The sequence below is a fragment of the Lactuca saligna genome, chromosome 1 (assembly GCF_052625555.1).
Source record: "Lactuca saligna cultivar CGN05327 chromosome 1, ASM5262555v1, whole genome shotgun sequence".
Taxonomy (NCBI): Eukaryota; Viridiplantae; Streptophyta; class Magnoliopsida; order Asterales; family Asteraceae; genus Lactuca; species Lactuca saligna.
In genome coordinates this window covers 32584241-32604822 of record NC_136417.1, presented here as the reverse complement: position 1 = coordinate 32604822, position 20582 = coordinate 32584241, and the positions used below count along the sequence as shown (strand labels likewise).

The 20582-nt window shown below is 31.4% G+C and overlaps 2 protein-coding genes across 2 annotated transcripts; both read right to left on the bottom strand.

The window, feature by feature from the left end:
• Positions 1–957: 957 nt before the first annotated feature.
• On the bottom strand, positions 958–3153 carry LOC144997025 (desiccation-related protein PCC13-62-like). The gene is made up of 3 exons (XM_078956845.1): positions 2691–3153; positions 2222–2447; positions 958–1543 (listed from the first exon to the last, which is right to left on the bottom strand). Exons 1-3 carry the CDS (start codon positions 3008–3010, stop codon positions 1136–1138), a joined length of 954 nt encoding a protein of 317 aa, XP_078812971.1. The 5' UTR covers positions 3011–3153; the 3' UTR covers positions 958–1135.
• Positions 3154–17926: 14773 nt separating this feature from the next.
• On the bottom strand, positions 17927–20352 carry LOC145031819 (desiccation-related protein PCC13-62-like). The gene is made up of 3 exons (XM_078980452.1): positions 19936–20352; positions 19268–19493; positions 17927–18458 (listed from the first exon to the last, which is right to left on the bottom strand). The coding sequence occupies exons 1-3, from the start codon at positions 20265–20267 to the stop codon at positions 18066–18068; spliced, it is 951 nt and encodes a 316-aa protein (XP_078836578.1). The 5' UTR covers positions 20268–20352; the 3' UTR covers positions 17927–18065.
• Positions 20353–20582: the final 230 nt, after the last annotated feature.

Here is a 20582-nt window from a genome sequence, read left to right as displayed (position 1 = left end):
ATTTAGTATGGACGTAACGACTTAACGAGTTTAGCCAAGAAACCTGATTGATGTAGAAAAACGTTAAGCATTTAGAACTATATGTTTTTTTTTTTTCCTCCCGATGCTTCTCTCATTAAAATATTGCGAATTTTTTTGGAATGTACGGATCATTTAATCACGTTCAAACGAAACATACCTTATATATACAACGTTGTATCTATATTGATATCGTTATTGGTTACTCATTCAGTCATTTTATCTAATGAAAAGAAGAAAGTAAATAACCTCTTTAGTTTATGGCTAAGTAAAGTACGTCGACAATGGTAAATTGAGAAGTTGGTAAAAAGTTAAAAGTTGCAATGATTTGATAATTTATACCATGACAAACACCAAAAGACCAAATAACATTATGCTTTAGGAGACATAACATTGGCCCAATGGAACGCGTAAATAATGAGTGGAGTGAGAAAATGCCTAAAATGGGCCTGCATTACGACTATTTGATCATTTATCATAGATTTAAAATGCCATTTAGAGATGCAATACAAAAGAATTATATGGACCTAAATCAACTTTATAATTTCTTATATTGGAACTTGTTTTTCATGATGAATTTGTTGCAATTTCACTGTCTTCCAAAATTGGAAATTGTCACTTTTACGATATATATAAGATATTAACATCCAGGATGCAACAATACACGCATTATTATATTTTATGTTTTTTTTATATAGCTAATGAAACTTTTCAACATTATCTTAATTACTGTGAACATATACCGACTGAGAGGAGACTGGAGACTTTAATTTAGTAATGAAGCTATGAAATAGACTCTTGAAGGCTAGGTTGAGACATGGAACAACTGTAACAGAGAATCAATTCCACTTCATCTTTTTGATGTTTTACATGTTTAATGGATGTGTTTTCACTTTCCATTTCGATTTGTAAAGTGGATATATTATTTATATATTGTAATAATAAAATTAATAACTTTTGATAAAAGGAATTCTTACAATCGCACTGGCATTCAACGAAAACTTGTTGTCACTTTAACAAGATTAACGCAATACGAATATCAAAAACCAATTGTCTAGATTTTTCACTAGGATATATATATATATATATAATGACATTTAATGTTCCATTACAAACATTAAACAAGAGAAGGCAAATTATCTAACTTTTTTTTTTTCTTTAAATAACTTTTAGCGATTGACCCATTACCACCTTTTGGGAAAAATCCTCCGGGAACTTGTTCCTTTCCACTTCCATACACAATACGAAGTATTTCCTTCGGTGTTCGTCCAAATGCAAGTGAATATGTATTGCCAGCTAAAACATTTCCAGTTAGCACCCCTCTACCGAGTAGGTACGTAGGGACCACAAGCCCTTCATCTTTTAGGCCAGCACGCCCTAACTTGTTGCGTAGCTTTGAGATTTTATGAGTAAATTCGGCTACTGTAATACCATATGGTACCACTATTAGTGTTGCTCGTTCGTAAAGAAGAGTTCTAATAACTGCATCTTGACCTGATTCTACTCCCAAAAGACCGGCTACAAGCTGATAACAATTTAACATTTTATATATAACTATTTGCTTCATAAATAACATGTAATACATTTTATTAGAATGTACAGTTACATATGGTATAGATAGAGGGTGTCTAATATTGCTAGTTTAAGATCTTATAGTATATTTGTGTTTTGGTGTCTCTAATAAGCATTTTTGGGTGTTTTTATGTAATAAAATAAAATATGTTTATTGAATTAAATAATTTGTGTTTGATGAGTTGTATTCATTCTAATTTATTTGAAATCCTTACAACTTATTATTTGAAAGTACTTTTCATACATGGAAACTAGTTTATGCTTTTACCTCCATTTTACCCCTTAAAAATATAGATATATTTTTGGTCATTTTACATGTAAAATAATAAGTTTTTTAAATATTAAAAACAATTTATCAGCTTATTAAATTCTAGTACTTTATATGTTAATTCAAATATTTTTTTTTAAATCTATTTTTTTTTTTGGAACGGTAAATAATTATTTTTTCTTTTCTGATAAGGATTGAGCCCATGACCATCTATTTAGTTAAAAAAACATGAGTTTTGATAGAAAAAAGAAAAACATGAGTTTTGATTTAACAATCTCAAACACCCCCATAATATATGATATATCCATATGGTATTTTAAAAGACATAGTATATATAGATATATGAGGCATTAAATAATACACCTTTCTTGAAGTATTGCTTTTTAGTATTGGATTTGCTCCAACATAACCAGTGAGACCAACGTAAGGAATGATGTAGGAGGCAAGAACATAATTGAGATCATTGGCATAAGGATTGAAAGGTGGGAATAAGTGTCTTCCAAATGCTTTGTTTATTACTTTTGCAAATGATTTTACACTTAAATCCAACAGTGGTCTTGAAAATCCAGGTACTGTGCTTTTAATGGCCCTGTATATATGTACAAATATTTTAGAAAAAAAAAAAAGTTTAAATTAAAAAATTGAAAATATCACAAATATTATAGTAAAAAAAAATGTATCAATTTTTACAATTATCATCTTGCTGATTTTGCTACGATAATTATCCAATATCACAAATATCTGGTGTTGAAATGGTTCCTCTCATCCCAAAAAGTTCAAGTCAGAGACAATAATATAATTTATATGTAGATTAGAGAGTGTGTGAGAAGACCTTATGTGACCAACTTCTTGATATGCGAATTGCATGATTATATTTCTAACCAGAGGACTAAGATTAGCAATCCTTGCACCGATGGGTCGTGGTCCACCACCTGCAAGACCCGGTTGGATATGATCCAAACCCCTACCCATAGATCCATGTAAGAAGAACTCAGCCTCCAAATATTCCAAATTTAAAGAAAACTCTAAAAGTTCTCTATCTGTTCTAGGCAACATGGATTTTGCATTTTGGGTTACCGGAGCAAGGAGGAGGAGGAGAAGGAATACACTAGTTATCATTTGGCCAATTGTGGCTAAGTGTGGTGGTGCCATGAATTAATGATCAATTTTGTTTTTTATTATTGATCTTTCTTAAATTTAGCAATCATGTTTTCATGACTTTTTTTCTTCTAGGTGTTGAGGTAATTTGTTAGACGTGATGCCATAAAATATGGACATGCAATTCAACACTCGATGGAAGCCTTGGAGGATTTGATGTTGGTTTTTCAATATAAATAGTCGAAATTAATCAAATATATAAGTTTGAATAGCTTCTTAGTTAAGGCAGAATATTTATTTTACATAATTTTGTAGAATTTTTAGGATTCATGAAAATGAAGAACGGATATATATATATATATATATATATATATATATATATATATATATACACACACACACACACACACACACACATATTAACCGTTTATCCGCACCAAACGACAGATGCAAATAGCTTTTTCAAAAATTAGTTTCTAGAGGTGGTTAGTTATTTTACGCAAAGTGTTTACCTATATATAAACAAATATCAATAAAAGTCATGCTAAAAAATATAAAATTAGTAACAATAAAAAAATAAAAAATTAAAATCGTTTTCAAATGTGTACGAACACATTATTGATTATACATTATCAATTGCGTTATAATTTTTTATACACTATATTTGATGTATAAACTTTACTGTCTTTTATTTAAATAAATTTCGATCGATATTCAAATATCAATAAAAACAAAAAAAGCTATTGAGATAGTCATAAAAATAAAAAAAATCAGTAGTCTGGCGTAGCAAATTTACCATTTTTAAGTTTAATTAAATATGATTAGATGAAATATAAATACAATAATGATAAAAGTACATTAACTATAAGCGGGACAATTAAATATCTAATATTGATTATGGGCACTATTTATGCCCAAATATGTATTTTTAGAAGATCCTTGGAACCGTTAATTGTTTCAAAATTAATTTCTAGTGATTAGAGAATAGTTTCTTTTTTATAATTGTTTTCCTTTGATAAATGTTTTTTCCTTCAAATATTATTTTTCTTCATTAATAAGAGTAATCGTATATGGTGGGGTGGTTACAGATAATGTACAGAATAATAGGACACCCAAACTGATTTTACAAAAATAAATTATTTAATTTTTTTCTTATTTTATCGGTGGGTGTGTAGGCTCAATGACAGACCTATAAGCATTTTTTCAATTTAATATAAAAAATTGGTTATTTTAACATTTAAAATAAGTTAATTATATAAAAATGAAAAAAACAATAAATTTATTATATTGAAATGTTGAATGATGAACCTATGCTGTCAAAGAAAGTACTTTTTTGGACATAAAGTTCATTATAATTTATAATAGATAAATTTTAGTAACGAATGCTATCTAAAGTTGATTCATTTTAAAAAAATTGTATAAATATATCATGAATCTATGAGACTTGAGATAATTAATTTTAATTTACGTTTCTATATACTAAAACAAAAAATGACATATTTATAAAAAATATTATTATTTTTCTTTGAGAAAAAAAGGCAATTAATTCATTCAAAATAAAAAGAACAAAAAAACAAATACTTGTGTAGAAAGCATAGCCAAATTAAATAAAAATTTGTAATCTGTTGACTCTTTTTAGTCATCTCTAAAAGCTAAATAACGACTTATTCATTTTCTTCAAACCATTTTGTGAGTTAGTGTGGTTTTGAAGCTTAAGAAGAAGAAGATAGTGTGAAGATCCAACAAACCAAGGACCCATCCTTGACCTTGACCTTCTTGTGGATTGCTGTAAGTCTTCAAGACTCGATTTTTATCATAGATTATGGCTAGATCTTGAGAGTACTTTTCATTTTGTACCCTTCTGAGCCCAAGGGCAAGGGCAATGCTTGATGGCGCGACGTGCACTCTCTCACCAATATTTTGTGGGACACTCTGAAGGTTTTAAACAAGATGTAATGAATGTAGATTTGAAAACAATTACGTTGGGATTTCATGATTTATGGAAATGTGTTTGATTAATTAAAAATGAAAATTTTATTTTGAAAATTCTAGTCGTTACACAATAATGTTGATTACCTAATGGATCTTAAAGAGTACTTGTTTTGCCAATAATTGACTTGTAGGTCTTGGTCTAAAAATGAAGAACGAAGAACACAAAGAACATAAGTGTTTCTTTTCATTTTTGCCCTTGTGTATCTGTGTATATTCATACCCCTAAAATCGAGAGAAATGCAACATAAGGAGGCGTCTCATCTGGTCTCATCGGTGCCTCTTCTGGTGTCACCGATGATGGTGGTTATGGCGTGAGATGATGATGCTGAACAGATCTTGATGGTAGTATGTATATGATGAAGGCGGCTTTATTATGAAACCCGAGAGAGAGAGAGAGAGAGAGAGAGAGTTAGCTTTTCAAGGCATATTTCTATTGAAAATGCAGAAAAGATTATACTCCTATAATTTAATAATCGCTTTTAGGAAAAAAAATACAAGTACCAAAATAATCTTAGGATTTACATGTGCACCATTTCTCCATAATTGTTTCGTACAAAAAGAATTTTTTTTTTCTATTTTTGCACGAACATTGATTCGTTGGAACTGAAAGCAAAATATATAAGCATGAAAAGTTAGTCATACAATCATTAGGAGTTAAAAGCAACCAACTTAGCTTATTGTCAATCTTAAATGACAAAGTACAACCAACAATAAATAATTTTAAATCTCGGTCCTAAGAGATAATAATTGATTAGGATAAGGTCCACCATAAATTATCAAAATCAAATCTCAAAAAAGAGTAAATTACATGAATGATCCCTATGGTTTAGGGTAATTTGCGTGTTTGGTCTTTAACTTATTTTTTCAATTTAAAAGGTCTCTAATATTTGTTTTTGTTACACGTTTGGTCTCTGTCTTACTCAAAAAGACTATTTTGTCATTGATTTTTTTAAAATTTATTTAAATAAATACATTCTCAATCCCACTCCTCTCATCTTATCCTACCTACCACATACTTGTTCCTAATTTAAATAATAGTCTTTTTAGGTATGACAGGGACCAAAAGCGTAACAAAAAAAAAAAGGAGGGACCAAGTGCGTAACAAAAACAAACAGTAGAAACTTTTCGAGTTAAAAAAAACAATTTATAGACCAAACGTGTAAATTACCCCAAACCATAGGAACCATTCTTGTAATTTACTCCTCAAAAAATAAAGTTGACAAAAATTTTAAAAAAAAATCGTCATGATGAAACTTTCTAAAAGTCTCATGAAAAAATGATTCTTCACAAGTGAAATGAATACAACAATAAAAATTAATATTTGTTTAGAAATGATATGTATGATACCACGTGATTAGTTCAAATCAAAACTCTAATTCACTATCTGTAAGTAGATACAAGTTATACAATATATTTTTTGATGCATGTTAGTTGATATATGCACTTGTTTATTTTATTTTTCCACTTAATATAAAAGTGGGTTTCCTTTTATGCCCTTCTTTTAATCAACAAAGATATAAAAAAATGTTTTTTAATTACCAAATATATATATATATATATATATATATATATATATATATATATATATATATATATATATATATATATATATATATATATATATAAAGAGAGAGAGAGAGAAACGAACTGTTTGTTTTTCTATAAATTTATCAATTGTTTTTTTTTCTTATGTAAAAATATCAATTTCTTTTTGTCTAATTTTTCTTTATATAAATTTAGACACCAATTTTCATTTTCACCTTGAATATTTATGTTTTTTTAACGGTAAAACTTTTGAATCCATTCAAATCATATACAAATGGAATCAACAATCTTATGCTATTGTCCTTTCCAATTATAAAACTTTTGAATCCATTCCAATTATATACAAATGGAATCAACAATCTTATGATATTATCCTTTCCAATCAGTTTTAACATTTAATACTTTGAATCCATTCCAATAGTAACATTTGAGTCCATTCAAATTTGTTGACAAAAGTTTGAATCAATTTTAATCTATTGATAGTTTGATTCAAAACATAAAAACTTTATTCAAAAGTAACTAAATGAAATCAGCAGATGAAACAAATGAAATCAACATATGAGACAAATGAAATTAGCAATATAATCAACAACTTATAAATTTTTTTTGAAATACATGAAATCAATTATATGATCATCACATTATGTAGAGACTAAAACAACAATATAATCAAAGATCTCTGAAACAAATAAAATCAGAAAAATGAGAAAATGATATCAATAGTGTAACCAAAATGTCCTTAAAAGAGATAAATCAGAAGACTTATTAATCAATTAATCTAGACTATAATCAAACTTGTAAGATGATTTGTTCTTTAAGCCTGGTGACTAGACAGATGAAATCAACAATAACTAAAGTAGCGACGACTGGAGAAGTACCAGCAGTGGCTGGCGAGAGGCGAAGAAGGACCGTGACCAGAGACCTGCGAAGGAGCGGCGAACGGCGATGAAAGAACGGGATTCTTGAAAGCCGATTAGGAAGGATATTAGCTAAAGCCGTTTCAGATTCTTTTCTCTATCTTCATGTTTTTTCTAATTTAACAAAAGAGGTATAGTTAGAAAACTAATTTTCGATTAAGTGTATAGGATAAAATAAAAAAAGTGGATATATCAACTCTCTATATCTTACCTCCTTGATTTGAATATCCAAGTTATCTTATTTTCTAGACAAAATTGCAAAAATGGTCCCTATGGTATGCAAAATTTTGGGGTTTTAGTCCAAACAGTGACTTTTTTGGTTTCGTAGTCCTTTTGGAGTGGTTTGTATGTGAAAATGGTCCATTCGAAAATTGAAATGACTATAATACCCTTGGGGTATTTATTTTTCATTTTTCTTTCATTTTTCTTAAATTTTAATATTTATTTATTTATTTTAACAATTAAAAAAAATAATAAAGGACCTCACACACACACACACACACACACACTCTCTCTCTCTCTCTCTGATGTTAATTCTTCTATAATCATTTCCCCAAGTCCAACAACATGGTATAGAGCCATTTGAGAGGGGATTTCAATCAAACAATGATTCAACGGTGAGGTTCTTGGCTGGGCTTCTAAAGTGGGTGAAGGAAACAGTCGGGTGACAAATTCGATTTCTATTTCACAAGTGATTATCGATTAAGAAGACTGCAGAAACTCAAGTACAGTGTGCGATTTCTATGGCTTATTTGAAATTCAATTGGGCGATTAAAGACAAGTCCAATTTTGTTTTTTTCTCCTTTAAATTGCCTATGTTTTATAGTTGTTTGGGTGCGTGGAATCCCTCTACGAATTTCTTCTGTATAGAGGTGGAGTTTTCATTGTGGCAGACCAAGTGTTTGACTAAAGTCCTCAAAGAAGAGGTTGCCGCCTTCGATGTTTGCTCCGGGGAAACATCCACTTCGGTGGTGGGTTCAGGCCAAGGAACGAAGAAGAAATGGAGGATGAAAGGGGGAAAGGCAGCAGCGATCACAATAATCTTCAAGGGGGTGGGGGGGGGGGGGGTGGTCATGAGATTCAATTTTGCTCCACAGAAAAAATCTTCAAAGAAAGAGCAAAAAACTCACTGGAAGTAGTTGCAGGTTTTAGAGTGGAATCCACAATCTGGGGTTTGAACATGTCATTTAATTGAAGCCCTTTTCTTATCACATCGCCATTGAAGATTAGCTTGGACTTGACTTTGCTTCAACTGCGCATTAAATCTTGATCTGAACTCCATTAGTGCAATGATGGAGAATTTTAAGGTATCTTGAAAACCCCAAGCTATGTATCTTGAAAACCCCAAGCCATGTATAAAGAATAGCACATCAATTTAGGGGCCAAGGCATACAGTTGTATCAGATACTTTCATCGAAGGTGTGTTTCAGTGTTTATGAGATCGACTGGGGATGTCGACGATGGATTTGGGGGATAAAATCTTGAAGATGAAGTGGTATGGGTTGGGTTAGGTTAGAGAGAGAAAGAGAGGTGGGTCCTCTATTATTTTTTTAATTGTTAAAATAAATAAATAAATATTAAAATTTAAGAATAATGAAAGAAAAATGAAAAATAAATACCCCAAGGGTACTATAGTCATTTCAATTTTTGGAGGGACCATTTTCACATACAAACCACTCCAAAAGGACTACGAAACCAAAAAAGTCACTGTTTGGACTAAAACTTCAAAATTTTGCATACCACAGGGACCATTTTTTCAATTTTATCTATTTTCTATTCAAATGTATGAGTATTGTTAGTGTTAGAATAAAAATTATGGGGTATTGCTGGAATTTTGTCACTAGGAAAATACCATGTGGGACTTGTCCACTTAAGAAGAAGAAACAACCATCCATACAAGTTCAAAAGATTTTTGATATTATCCATATTTTTTGCTAACCGTATAGACCAAATTTGCAGTTTAGTCTACTTAACAAATTGGTTAAAGTATTTGATAAAGTATCATGTGTTAATTGTGTTGTGGTGTCAAAGATAGGGCTTTGGGTTTTTGGTAATTACTTGATAACTAATAGGTTTATGGAAGTTCTTCCAAGTGGCGGGTTTTGGTAGTTAGACTCGGTTATCAGTTAATAACCGTCAACTTGGAAGACTACCACACATAATTTAGATTTTCAACTTGGAAGACTATAAATACCACACATAATTTAGATTTACGGGTTGGATTAATTTTACAAAAAAAATTGAAACTCTTTCTCGTTTTCTTACATATGCTCATGGAGAAATTAGTATTGATTCGTCAGATTCAAGATCTCTCTTGGATATAGATTGTTGTATCCGTTACAGATATTCATACCACGGAAATTTTTGTTATTAAACATTGCTTGACAGGCCTCAATGTATACAATTTCATGTTTGTAATCAAATTCAAGTATGTTTTCTTTATGAACTGATAATTGTGTAATAAATTTATTTGCATTATGTTTATTTTGATTATATTACTTTGTTGATTGTATACTTCGGTCATAACAATTTTTAATTATCTAAGTGAAAATCTAGTGTCACAGAAACGATTTTAAGACTGATGTAAGCGTTTAAAATAAATTGTTATTTGACTGGTATAATGGAATGTTGAGCTTGGATAATAGGCTAAGAAAATCAATTTATTTGGCTTGAAAAGTCAAATATAATGACTGATATGTGGATGAAAAAAAAAAAAGCGTGAAGGTGGCTGAAGAAAAACCTTTAAAATAAGAGCGATTGTGTATGGCCTTTTATGGCTGGAAAAAGTTTCAAGAAAAAACAAGTTGATTTTGTTGGCAAAAAAAAGAAGAAAAGGATACAAAATCGATTATAGCTGATAGCTCTATAGACTATAATGGCTTAAATATTTGGGGCAATATATAACTTATGGGCTTAACAATTATTATCTTGGGCTGGTTGGTATATTTGACTAAGATAACTCTCTAAAGGATGGTATTCAGTATTCACTCTCTAAGAAAAAAGATGAGGCTTTTTTAATAAGAAAAAAGAAATTACATACTTGTTGGACGTAGAGGTGCGCAAACACCGGTTTTAAACCCGTTTTAGTTTAAAAAATGTTTTTTTTTTTTTTTTTTTTTTTTTTTTTTTTTTTTTTTTTTAATATAAATACGGTCATAGAAAAGCCGATTTCAGTTAGAATTGGTTTTTTATTTTTTATTTTTATTTTTTTTGTCATTTTTTCAAAGTGAAATTTTGTTAAACAATTGTTTTTTTTTTTTCGGTTTAAAAACTGACTCGATTCGGTTTATTTTTTTTTAGAAAAAATGGTTTTCGAATTAAAAAAAATGGTTCCTAACAGACTTTGAACTGGTACTAAGAAAACCCGGTTCGCTTTGTCCAATATGTTTAAAAAGAACTGATTCATAATGTACACGTCTAGTTGGACAGTCAAAGAAAAAAAGACAATGACGGGGTTGTTAAAACTTAAAAGGATTTAAGATCATCGTGTATGAGGCATGTATTAGTTCTCAAGAGGACCAACTATTGGAGAATAATAGTTTAAAAAAAATAACATGGAAGGAAAAACGACATAGATGAATTGTTTTAGGGTTTAAGAAACGAAATGTAAAACATGTATTTTGTTTTGATCTTTAACCTCTCTGAGTGTTGAGAGTGGGGACACATGTCCCCAGGCTGATATTTTTGCATACAAATACTCTAATTAATCTAAAGTTTACGTCATTACGTGTAAAACTCTTTATTTTTTTTAAAAATTTAATAGTGCCCCCAACAAAAATATGTTGGAATTGCCACTGAATTGTAAGGTTGGTTATTCTGAGCATCATCATATAAATCACTCTAATAGTTTATAAGATATTTGAATCCTCACCCATACCTCTGTTGGTGATTTAATCACCAAATATATTTTAGTGTAATGGATTTAACAAGTGTTTCAAGAATAATGTTTTAGTTATAATACAAGTTAGGAGGTGTGGGAGTGCACACTTGTATTTACTGAACATTGTTAGTACCGAACCCTGATCTACTGAACATTTAGAACAATACGAGGACTAATTTGTCATTCTTTAAAGATGCAAATTCAAGGATTAATTCGTATTTTCTGAAAGTTGAAAACTGTTCTCGTTTTATCCGTTGTGTGGATAAGTCCGGGAAATGTATGACTTCGTTGAAACACAGAAAACTGAAAGGACGCTTTCTTCTTCATTTTCTCTCAAAATCGATTCTGTGTTTTGTGCCTAAAATCAGAATCGTTTCTTCAAGAATTATCCTAGTTTGGATTTCGTGATACCCAAGGCAATTAGGGTCGAAATATCAAACAATGAAAGTGTATCACACGATTCCTGTTTGTGATCCAGATTTCCTATAACCCAATTTCGAAATTCCCCAACAATCTTGTTTGATATTTTCGTTTTCTGGAAAAGATGGTTGGCAATTCATTGAAAGACATGAATACTTCGTTTGGCAAATTGGAGAAATTTCAGGGCCAAGATTTCTGACGTTGGCAAAAGAAGATGCACTTCTGGTTGACTACTTTGAAAGTTGTTTATGTTCTCTCTACTCCAAAACCAGAAGAGGTTGAAGGAGTAAGTCTCGAACAAATAAGAAGGAGAAGCAAATGGGAGAATGACAACTACATCTACCTTGGTCACATTCTTAATTGTATATGTGATTCCCTCTTTGACACTCATCAAAACATTGAAACTGCAAGTGAATTATGGAACACACTTGAAGCAAAATATATTGCAGAAGATGCTTCAAGTAAAATGTTCACTGTTTCTGATTTCAACAATTATAAAATGGTTGATTCTTGATCTATAATGGAACAATATAATGAAATCCTACGAATTTATGGTCAATTCAAACAACACAACATGTCCATGGATGAATCCTTTGCTGTTTCAAGTGTGATTGATAAACTTCCACCCTCATGGAAGGATTTCAAACACCATCTGAAACATAGAAAGGAAGAAATAAGTTTGATTCAACTTGGGAGTCATTTGAAAATCGAAGAAGGGCTTCGTGATCAAGAGAATGACAAAGGAACTGGAAAGGGCAAATCTGATTTTGGACAGCCCCAAGTTCATATGGCTGAATGTGATAAAGAAGACAATTCTAATCACAAGGGCAAGGGTAAAAAAACATAAATATGAGGGTCACAACAAGAAGTCCAACAAAAAGTACAAGGATTCCAAGGAACTTGTATGTTGGAGATGCCATCTGAAAGGGCATATGAAACGTGACTGTCGGGTGAAACTTGGAAATAAAGGTGCAAGTGGTAGTGGAAAAGATGGTGCTGGTGGTGGCAGTGGATCTCACGATCAATCTGCAACCAAAGGTCAAATTTCTATTGATCTTTTAAGTTCAGTATTTAATGTTATGCTACTAACTCCCGAAGTTTCTTTTGTATAGGGGTTGATACAGATTCATGGTGGCTTGATACTTGTTCTACACATCACGTGTGTAATGATGAATGGTGGTTCACGAAGTTGAACATAGTAAATAAAGGTCTGTCTTTCATATGGCGGATGAAGGACCAAAGCCAATTTTAGGATCTGGTGTTGTTAGTATTATGTTTACTTCTGGAAAAACAATTAATTTGTTTGATGTATTGTATGTTCCAAAGGTTCGAAAGAACCTTGTGTCTAGTGGTTGTTGAATTGTATGGGTTATAAACAAGTGATCGAGTCGAACAAGTATGTGTTGTCTAAATGTGGAATATTTGTGGGATTTGGTTATTATTGTGATCGTGTTTTTAAGTTAAATGTTATAAGTTGTTTTGAATCACATGTCAAATCTACTTGTATGACTTCTGCATCTAATCTTGATAACTCTATGTTATGGCATAATAGATTAGGACATGTTCATATTAAAAGAATGATTGAAATGTCAAAATATGGATTGATTCCAGCTTTTGACATTAATTCTGAAAAATGCAAAACTTGTATGTTAACTAAAATCACGAAACAACCGTTTCCAAATGTTAATAGAAAATCCAAATTGTTGGAATTGATTCATAGTGATCTATGTGATTTCCATGCTACACCTTCCTTGGGAAATAAAGAGTACATTGTTACCTTTATTGATGATTCAAGTCGGTTTTGTTATGTATACTTGTTACATTCCAAAAATGAAGCTTTGGAAAAGTTTAAAGTATATAAAACCGAAGTCGAATTACAGTTGGGTATTTCTATAAAATATCTTCAGACAGATAGGGGAGGAGAGTACATGGATTCTGAATACTTTCAATTGGTTGGAATTATTCATGAAACCACAGCTCCTTACAATCCACAGCAAAATGGTGTTGCTGAACGGAAAAATCAAGTTTTAAAAGAAATGGTAAATTCGATGCTTTCTTTTTCGGGTTTAAGTAAAGGCTTTTGGGGTGAAGCTATGCTCACAGCCAATTATGTGCTAAACCGGGTTCCTAATAAACGGAACAAAGTTACTCCTTATGAACTTTGGCACAAGAAAACACCAAATTTGAATTATTTTCGGATTTGGGGATGTCGTGCAGTTGTGAAATTACCCGAACCTAAAAAAAAAATAGGTGAAAGAGGAATTGACTGCATATTTATTGGATATGAAGAACATTCCAAAGCTTATAGGTTTTATGTTATAGAACCTAATGAGGCATATTCCATTCATACCATTATAGAGTTGCGGGATGCGATCTTTGATGAGCTGCGGTATTCTTCAATTCAAAGACCAAAAGATCTGATTCCAAGCTCAAGTGAGGTGCCTAAATCAGATGGTAAGGAAGTTGTTTCAATTCCAGAAACACAGCAACTTCGTAAAAGCAAACGAGGTCGAGTCGCGAAAAATTTTGGCGATGAATTTCAACTATTTTTAGTTGAAGGTTCGAGGGATAAAGTAAAGAAATAATATTCATATTCCTCTCATCTTGAGACTGGTCCAAAGACTTTTAAGGAAGCTATGGAGTCTCGAGATGTTGCGTTTTGGAAAGAAGCGGTTGATGAATAGATGTCATCCATTATGGAGAATAATGTTTGGGTGTTATCTGATTTACCTCCTGGTTCTAAACCTTTAGGATGTAAATGGATTTTCAAGAAGAAAATGAAGGTAGATGGAACCATTGATAAATTCAAGGCTCGTCTGGTCATACAAGGTTTTAGACAAAAAGCCAGTATCGATTATTTTGATATGTATGCATCGGTAGCACGAATTTCTACTATTAGATTGTTGCTTGCTTTGGCAGCTATTCACAATCTAGTGATACATCAAATGGATGTTAAAACAGCCTTTTTGAATGGTGATCTTGATGAGGAAGTTTATATAAAACAACTAGAAGGTTTTGTTCTGCCTGGAAATGAGCAAAAAGTGTGTAGACTTGTAAAATCATTGTATGGACTTAAACAAGCTCCAAAACAATGGCATTTGAAGTTTGATGAAGTTATTTTGTCTAATGGTTTTTCTTTAAACCAATCTGACAAATGTATTTACAGCCGTTTTGATTCATCTGGATCCGGTGTGATCATTTGCTTGTATGTAGATGATATGTTGATTTTTGGTACTGATCAGAATCAATTTAATGCAACAAAGAATTTATTGTCTTCAAAATTTTCTATGAAGGATATGGGGGAGGCGGATGTAATCCTTGGAATAAGGATTAAACGGAAGAACAAGGGACTTGCTATTACACAGTCACATTACATTGAGAAAATTCTCAAACGGTTCAATTACAGTGATTGTACACCTGTTAGCACCCCTATGGATTCAAGCATGAAGTTGATGCCTAATAGAGGTAGATCAGTTTCTCAACTGGAGTACTCGCAAGCTATTGGTTCTTTGATGTATGTTATGACTAGCACATGTCCTGATATAGCTTTCGCAGTGGGAAGATTGAGTAGATTTACTCATAATCCTAGTACTCAACATTGGCAAGCGGTTCATCGTGTTTTTAAATATTTGAAAGGAACCAAGGATTATTGTTTGTGTTATTCAGGATTTCCTTCGGTATTAGAAGGATATTCTGATGCGAGTTGGATATCTAATAGAGAAGATCATTCTTCTACAACTGGTTATGTATTTTTTCTTGGTGGAGGTGCTATCTCATGGGCATCTAAGAAGCAAACTTGCATAACTAGTTCAATAATGGAATCTGAGTTTATTGCTTTGGCTGCTACAAGTAAGGAAGCAGAATGGTTAAAGAATTTGATTTATGAGATTCCATTGTGGAGGAAACCGATTTCACCATTATCTATTCGCTGTGATAGTGTTTCTACTATGAGTAAAGCTTATAGTCAAGTTTATAATGGTAAATCGAGGCATATTGATGTTAGACATGGGATGATTAGAAATCTAATCATGGATGGTGTGATTTTGATTGAGTTTGTAAAATCACAACAAAATTTGGCGGACCATCTCACTAAGAGTTTGGCGCGAGACTTAGTGCACAAGTCTGTTATAGGGATAGGCTTAAAGTCCTTATAAATTCTTATGAATGAGACACCCAATTCCCCTCTAATACAATGTTAGAGGTTGAATTCAATGAGGAAAGCTTATTTATATGAATTGGAACATACATTATAACTATCCCAAGGTACATGTGTTTGAACATGTAGAGACCAGGATGAATTTGATTTCTTATTGATTCTTTTGATAAAATGTATACAGGTACATGAATAAAAGAATCACCTATATGATCGTGAAGTGTAGCTGCACTTCAAAGAGCTTAGGGGCTTGGCTTTTATACGATCAAGAATGGATTGGGACACACGACTTTATAATTAGTGTCAAGTTATTTTGTTGAGATGATTGTAAAACTAATGTGTATATTATCTTCAGATATTCAAAAGAGTTGTTGGGTTCAATCTCTTAAGATACCTTGATTTCTCGAATGTTTGAAATGTGTAATATACTAACATGAAAATTCAATCATATCGATATTTTCATTTATGCATTAGTTTCGTTTTCTTTTTGTTTTAAGGTTGTTAATTCAAGGTTACACTAAAATAGGGGAGGATTCTTGGTGATTTAATCACCAAATATATTTTAGTGTAATGGATTTAACAAGTGTTTCAAGAATAGTGTTTTAGTTATAATACAAGTTAGGAGGTGTGGGAGTGCACACTTGTATTTACTGAACATTGTTAGTACCGAACCCTGATCTACTGTGTCATAATGTAAATGACTAGTTGCACAGTCAAAGAAAAAAGACACCGACGGGGTTGTTAAAACTTAAAAGGATTTAAGATAATCGTGTACGAGGCGTGTATTAGTTCTCAAGAGGATCGACTATTGGAGAATAATAGTTTAAAAAAATAACATGGAAGGAAAAAAACGACATAGATGAGCTGTTTTAGGGTTCAAGAAACGAAATGTAAAACATGTATTTTGTTTTGATCTTTAACCTCTCTGAGTGTTGAGAGTGGGGGCACATGTCCCCAGGCTGATATTTTTGCATACAAATACTCTAATTAATCTAAAGTTTACGTCATTACGTGTAAAACTCTTTATGTTTTTAAAAAATTTAATAATGCCCCCAACAAAAATATGTTGGAATTGCCACTGAATTGTAAGGTTGGTTATTCGGAGCATCATCATATAAATCACTCTAATAGTTTATAAGATATTTGAATCCTCACCTATACCTCTGTTGGTGATTTAATCACAAAATATATTTTAGTGTAATGGATTTAACAAGTATTTCAAGAATAGTGTTTTAGTTATAATACAAGTTAGGAGGTGTGAGAGTGCACACTTGTATTTACTGAACATTGTTAGTACCGAACCCTGATCTACTAATGAACATTGTTAGTACCGAACCCTGATCTACTGAACATTTAGAACAATACGAGGACTAATTTGTCATTCTTTAAAGATGCAAATTCAAGGATTAATTCGTATTTTCTGAAAGTTGAAAATTGTTCTCGTTTTATCCGTTGTGTGGATAAGTCCGGGAAATGTATGACTTCGTTGAAACACAGAAAACTGAAAAGACGCTTTCTTCTTCATTCTCTCTCAAAATTGATTCTGTGTTTTGTGCCTAAAATCAGAATCGTTTCTTCAGGAATTATCCTAGTTTGGATTTCGTGATACCCAAAGCAATTAAGGTCGAAATATCAAACAAGGAAAGTGTATCACACGATTCATGTTTGTGATCCAGATTTCCTATAACCCAATTTCGAAATTCCTCAACAACCTCTGGAAATCAAATAATTGCTACATCATTTAGAGGAGTTAACTCCTTGAGTTAATTAATTTGTTGGTATAATTATGTTAAATATTATTGATTTATTATTCAAAAAGAAAACCGAAGCTCTTAATTGACTTAAGGACTTTTGAACCAATATGGATCTCTTGCTCTTAATAAATTCTTCATTGTTACCAATTTACGATATATATGATTTTTCTTCAAATAGTAGAAGTAGCATTTAAAGCTCTTGTTGATCAAACCCAATTATTAATTCCATTAATGGAATTGAAATATTTTCATAAAAAGAACTGTAGCAATCTCATTAATATTTTCATAAAAAGAACTGTAGCAATCTCATTGACATCCAACAATAAAACTATTATCATTCACACCAGATTACAAATATCAATACCAAACCCAATTATTAATTATTATGTTTCATTACATGTTATATATGCTTCATCACAATTATCAATTAATAAAGATTCCAAGCGAATCATTCTTTAAAATATGTTCCATACTTCAAATATTTTCGAGCAATAGTCCCATTAGCACCACGAGGATAGAATCCTCCGGGATAATGTTCATTTCCATTTTCATAAACAATACGAAGAATTTGCCTTGGTGTGCGACTATATGACAATGAATTTTTATCGCCAGACAAAATGTTTCCCATTACCCTCCCTTCAGCCCCTAAGTAACGTGGGACAATGAGGCCTTCGTCTCTTATATCTGTATGACCTAATTCGTTTCGAAGCTCTGAGATTCTGTTAGTGAATTCTGCTACTGTGTATTTATATGGGATCACCCTTTCTGTCTTTTGTTCGTAAAGAAGAGTTCTAATAACTGCATCTTGACCTGCTTCGATACCCAAAAGACCGGCAACAAGCTGGTAATAAATTTTCCAATTGTTAAAAATATATATATATATATATATATATATATATATATATATATATATATATATATATATATATATATATATATATATATATATATATATATATATATATATATATATATATATATATTAATACAATGCATATGTATGATTTTTTTTTTCCTATCTTGAATTAACATACCATACCGACTTACCTTGAAACCATTTATATTTTGTTTATTTGAAGTACTTTAAGTAATAGAGTTGTTTTGGTAGAAGTAATGAGACGTAACGTTTTTTCATTAAAATGTACAAACGCACTTCCTAGAGAACATCTTACTCTTACAAGTCATAAATGAGGTTGTAGACTATTAGTTGACAAAACATAAAAAATATTTTCGTTTGTTGTTTTTGTATTTACTTTAGTTTGAATAATGTTTCCGTCTGCTGGTTTGTTCCTTCACTAGTTTCTTGCTAGTCGTTGGTTCTTTTTATAAAAGTTGCCGTTTCCAAAAAAAACATAAAAAATATTTGAAAAGTAATAACATAATTTTTAAGATGCAATTTATGCTGAGTTGTAGAATCTCGTTTGTGCATTGACCTTATTGTTGCTATCACGATCAGAGATTTAAAAGGTCTCAATGACGTTTCCCGGGGTCGATTTGGACTTTGTGGTCATGTTTAGGCCAAATTTCAAAATATATAAAGATCATCTCATGTATCTTGAACGTAGCACAAAAAATATGTATGTGTCGTGATTAATAACCCTATACATATGATCTTATAATAATATACAAAGATAGAATATAATAGTATACCTTTTTTGCAATGGGACTTAGGAGATATGGATTCGCACCTACATAACCTGTAAGGCCGACATAAGGGATAACGTAGGACGCGAGCAAATAATTAATATCGTTGGCATATGGATCAAAAGGTGGATGTAAAGGCTCTCCAAATGCATTGTTCATTACATTTGCAAATGCTGCTTCACTTAAATTCAGCAATGGCCTTGGAAATCCACGAATCGTGCTTTTTATAGCCCTATGTATAGTGTATATGTATAAAATATTTTAGAAACATGATATACATAAATCCATAGTTAACTAATGAACTTTTATGGTTATTTTATGGGGGTGTTTGGAATTTTATATTTTTACTTATTTAATATAACTTGTTATTATTATTATTACTTGTAGAAATATTCTATTCGGCACCAAAACACAATTTAATATAAGAAGTGTTTTGAATAACTTGTGGTGCCAAAACAAACTGACTGATTAATAAGCTATTTTATATAATCCAAACATTCAAAACGACGGTTAACAATAACAAACCACAATAAGTTAAACTTAATTAACTGAAACAAGTTATTTAAAGCCATATTGTATAATATTAGCACTCAAATTAACGTTTTACTTAAACACTTTAAACATGCAAATCTCAAACACCATAAACCTCAAAAAGAAGGATTAGAAGGATGGACCTGATATGACCAACTTCTTGATAACCAAATTGGGTGATTACGTCTTTAATTAAAGCACTAAGATTCGCCTGTCTTACACCGATCGGTGGTGGCCCGCCACCGGTAAGATTCGGTTGGATTTGATCCAAACCTTCACCCAAGGATCCAAATAAAAAGAATTCACATTCTAAGTATTCTAAATTTAAGGGAAACTCTAAAAGTTTTGTATCAGATTTAGGCAATTTGAAATTTGCATATGAGGTGGTGGAGGCCAAAAGGATGAGGAGTATGGTGGTTATGATCATCGGGCCGCTAGTAGTGGTGGCAGAGACGGCGGAAGAGGATGTCACCATGGATTATTAATAAAGGTCTTTGCTTCGTTGTCTCTAATTTAGCATGTATCATAACAAGTATCTGGTTTGATAATTTATCTGCATGTTTTCATGATTTTTATAGGCGTCGAAAATATGTGGTTAGGAAATTATGCAATTTAGCAAAAGAAAATATGAATGGACATTAATGATTGACTAATTAAGGGTTTGTAATGCTACTTGAAATGGAAGTATCTTGTTTCTCAAAAATCTATTATTTCGTCCTAAAAACGTAACAATTTTTTTAAATCTATTTGACTAGTGTTCTTTGATATTAGTTTTAATTTTTTTTTTTTT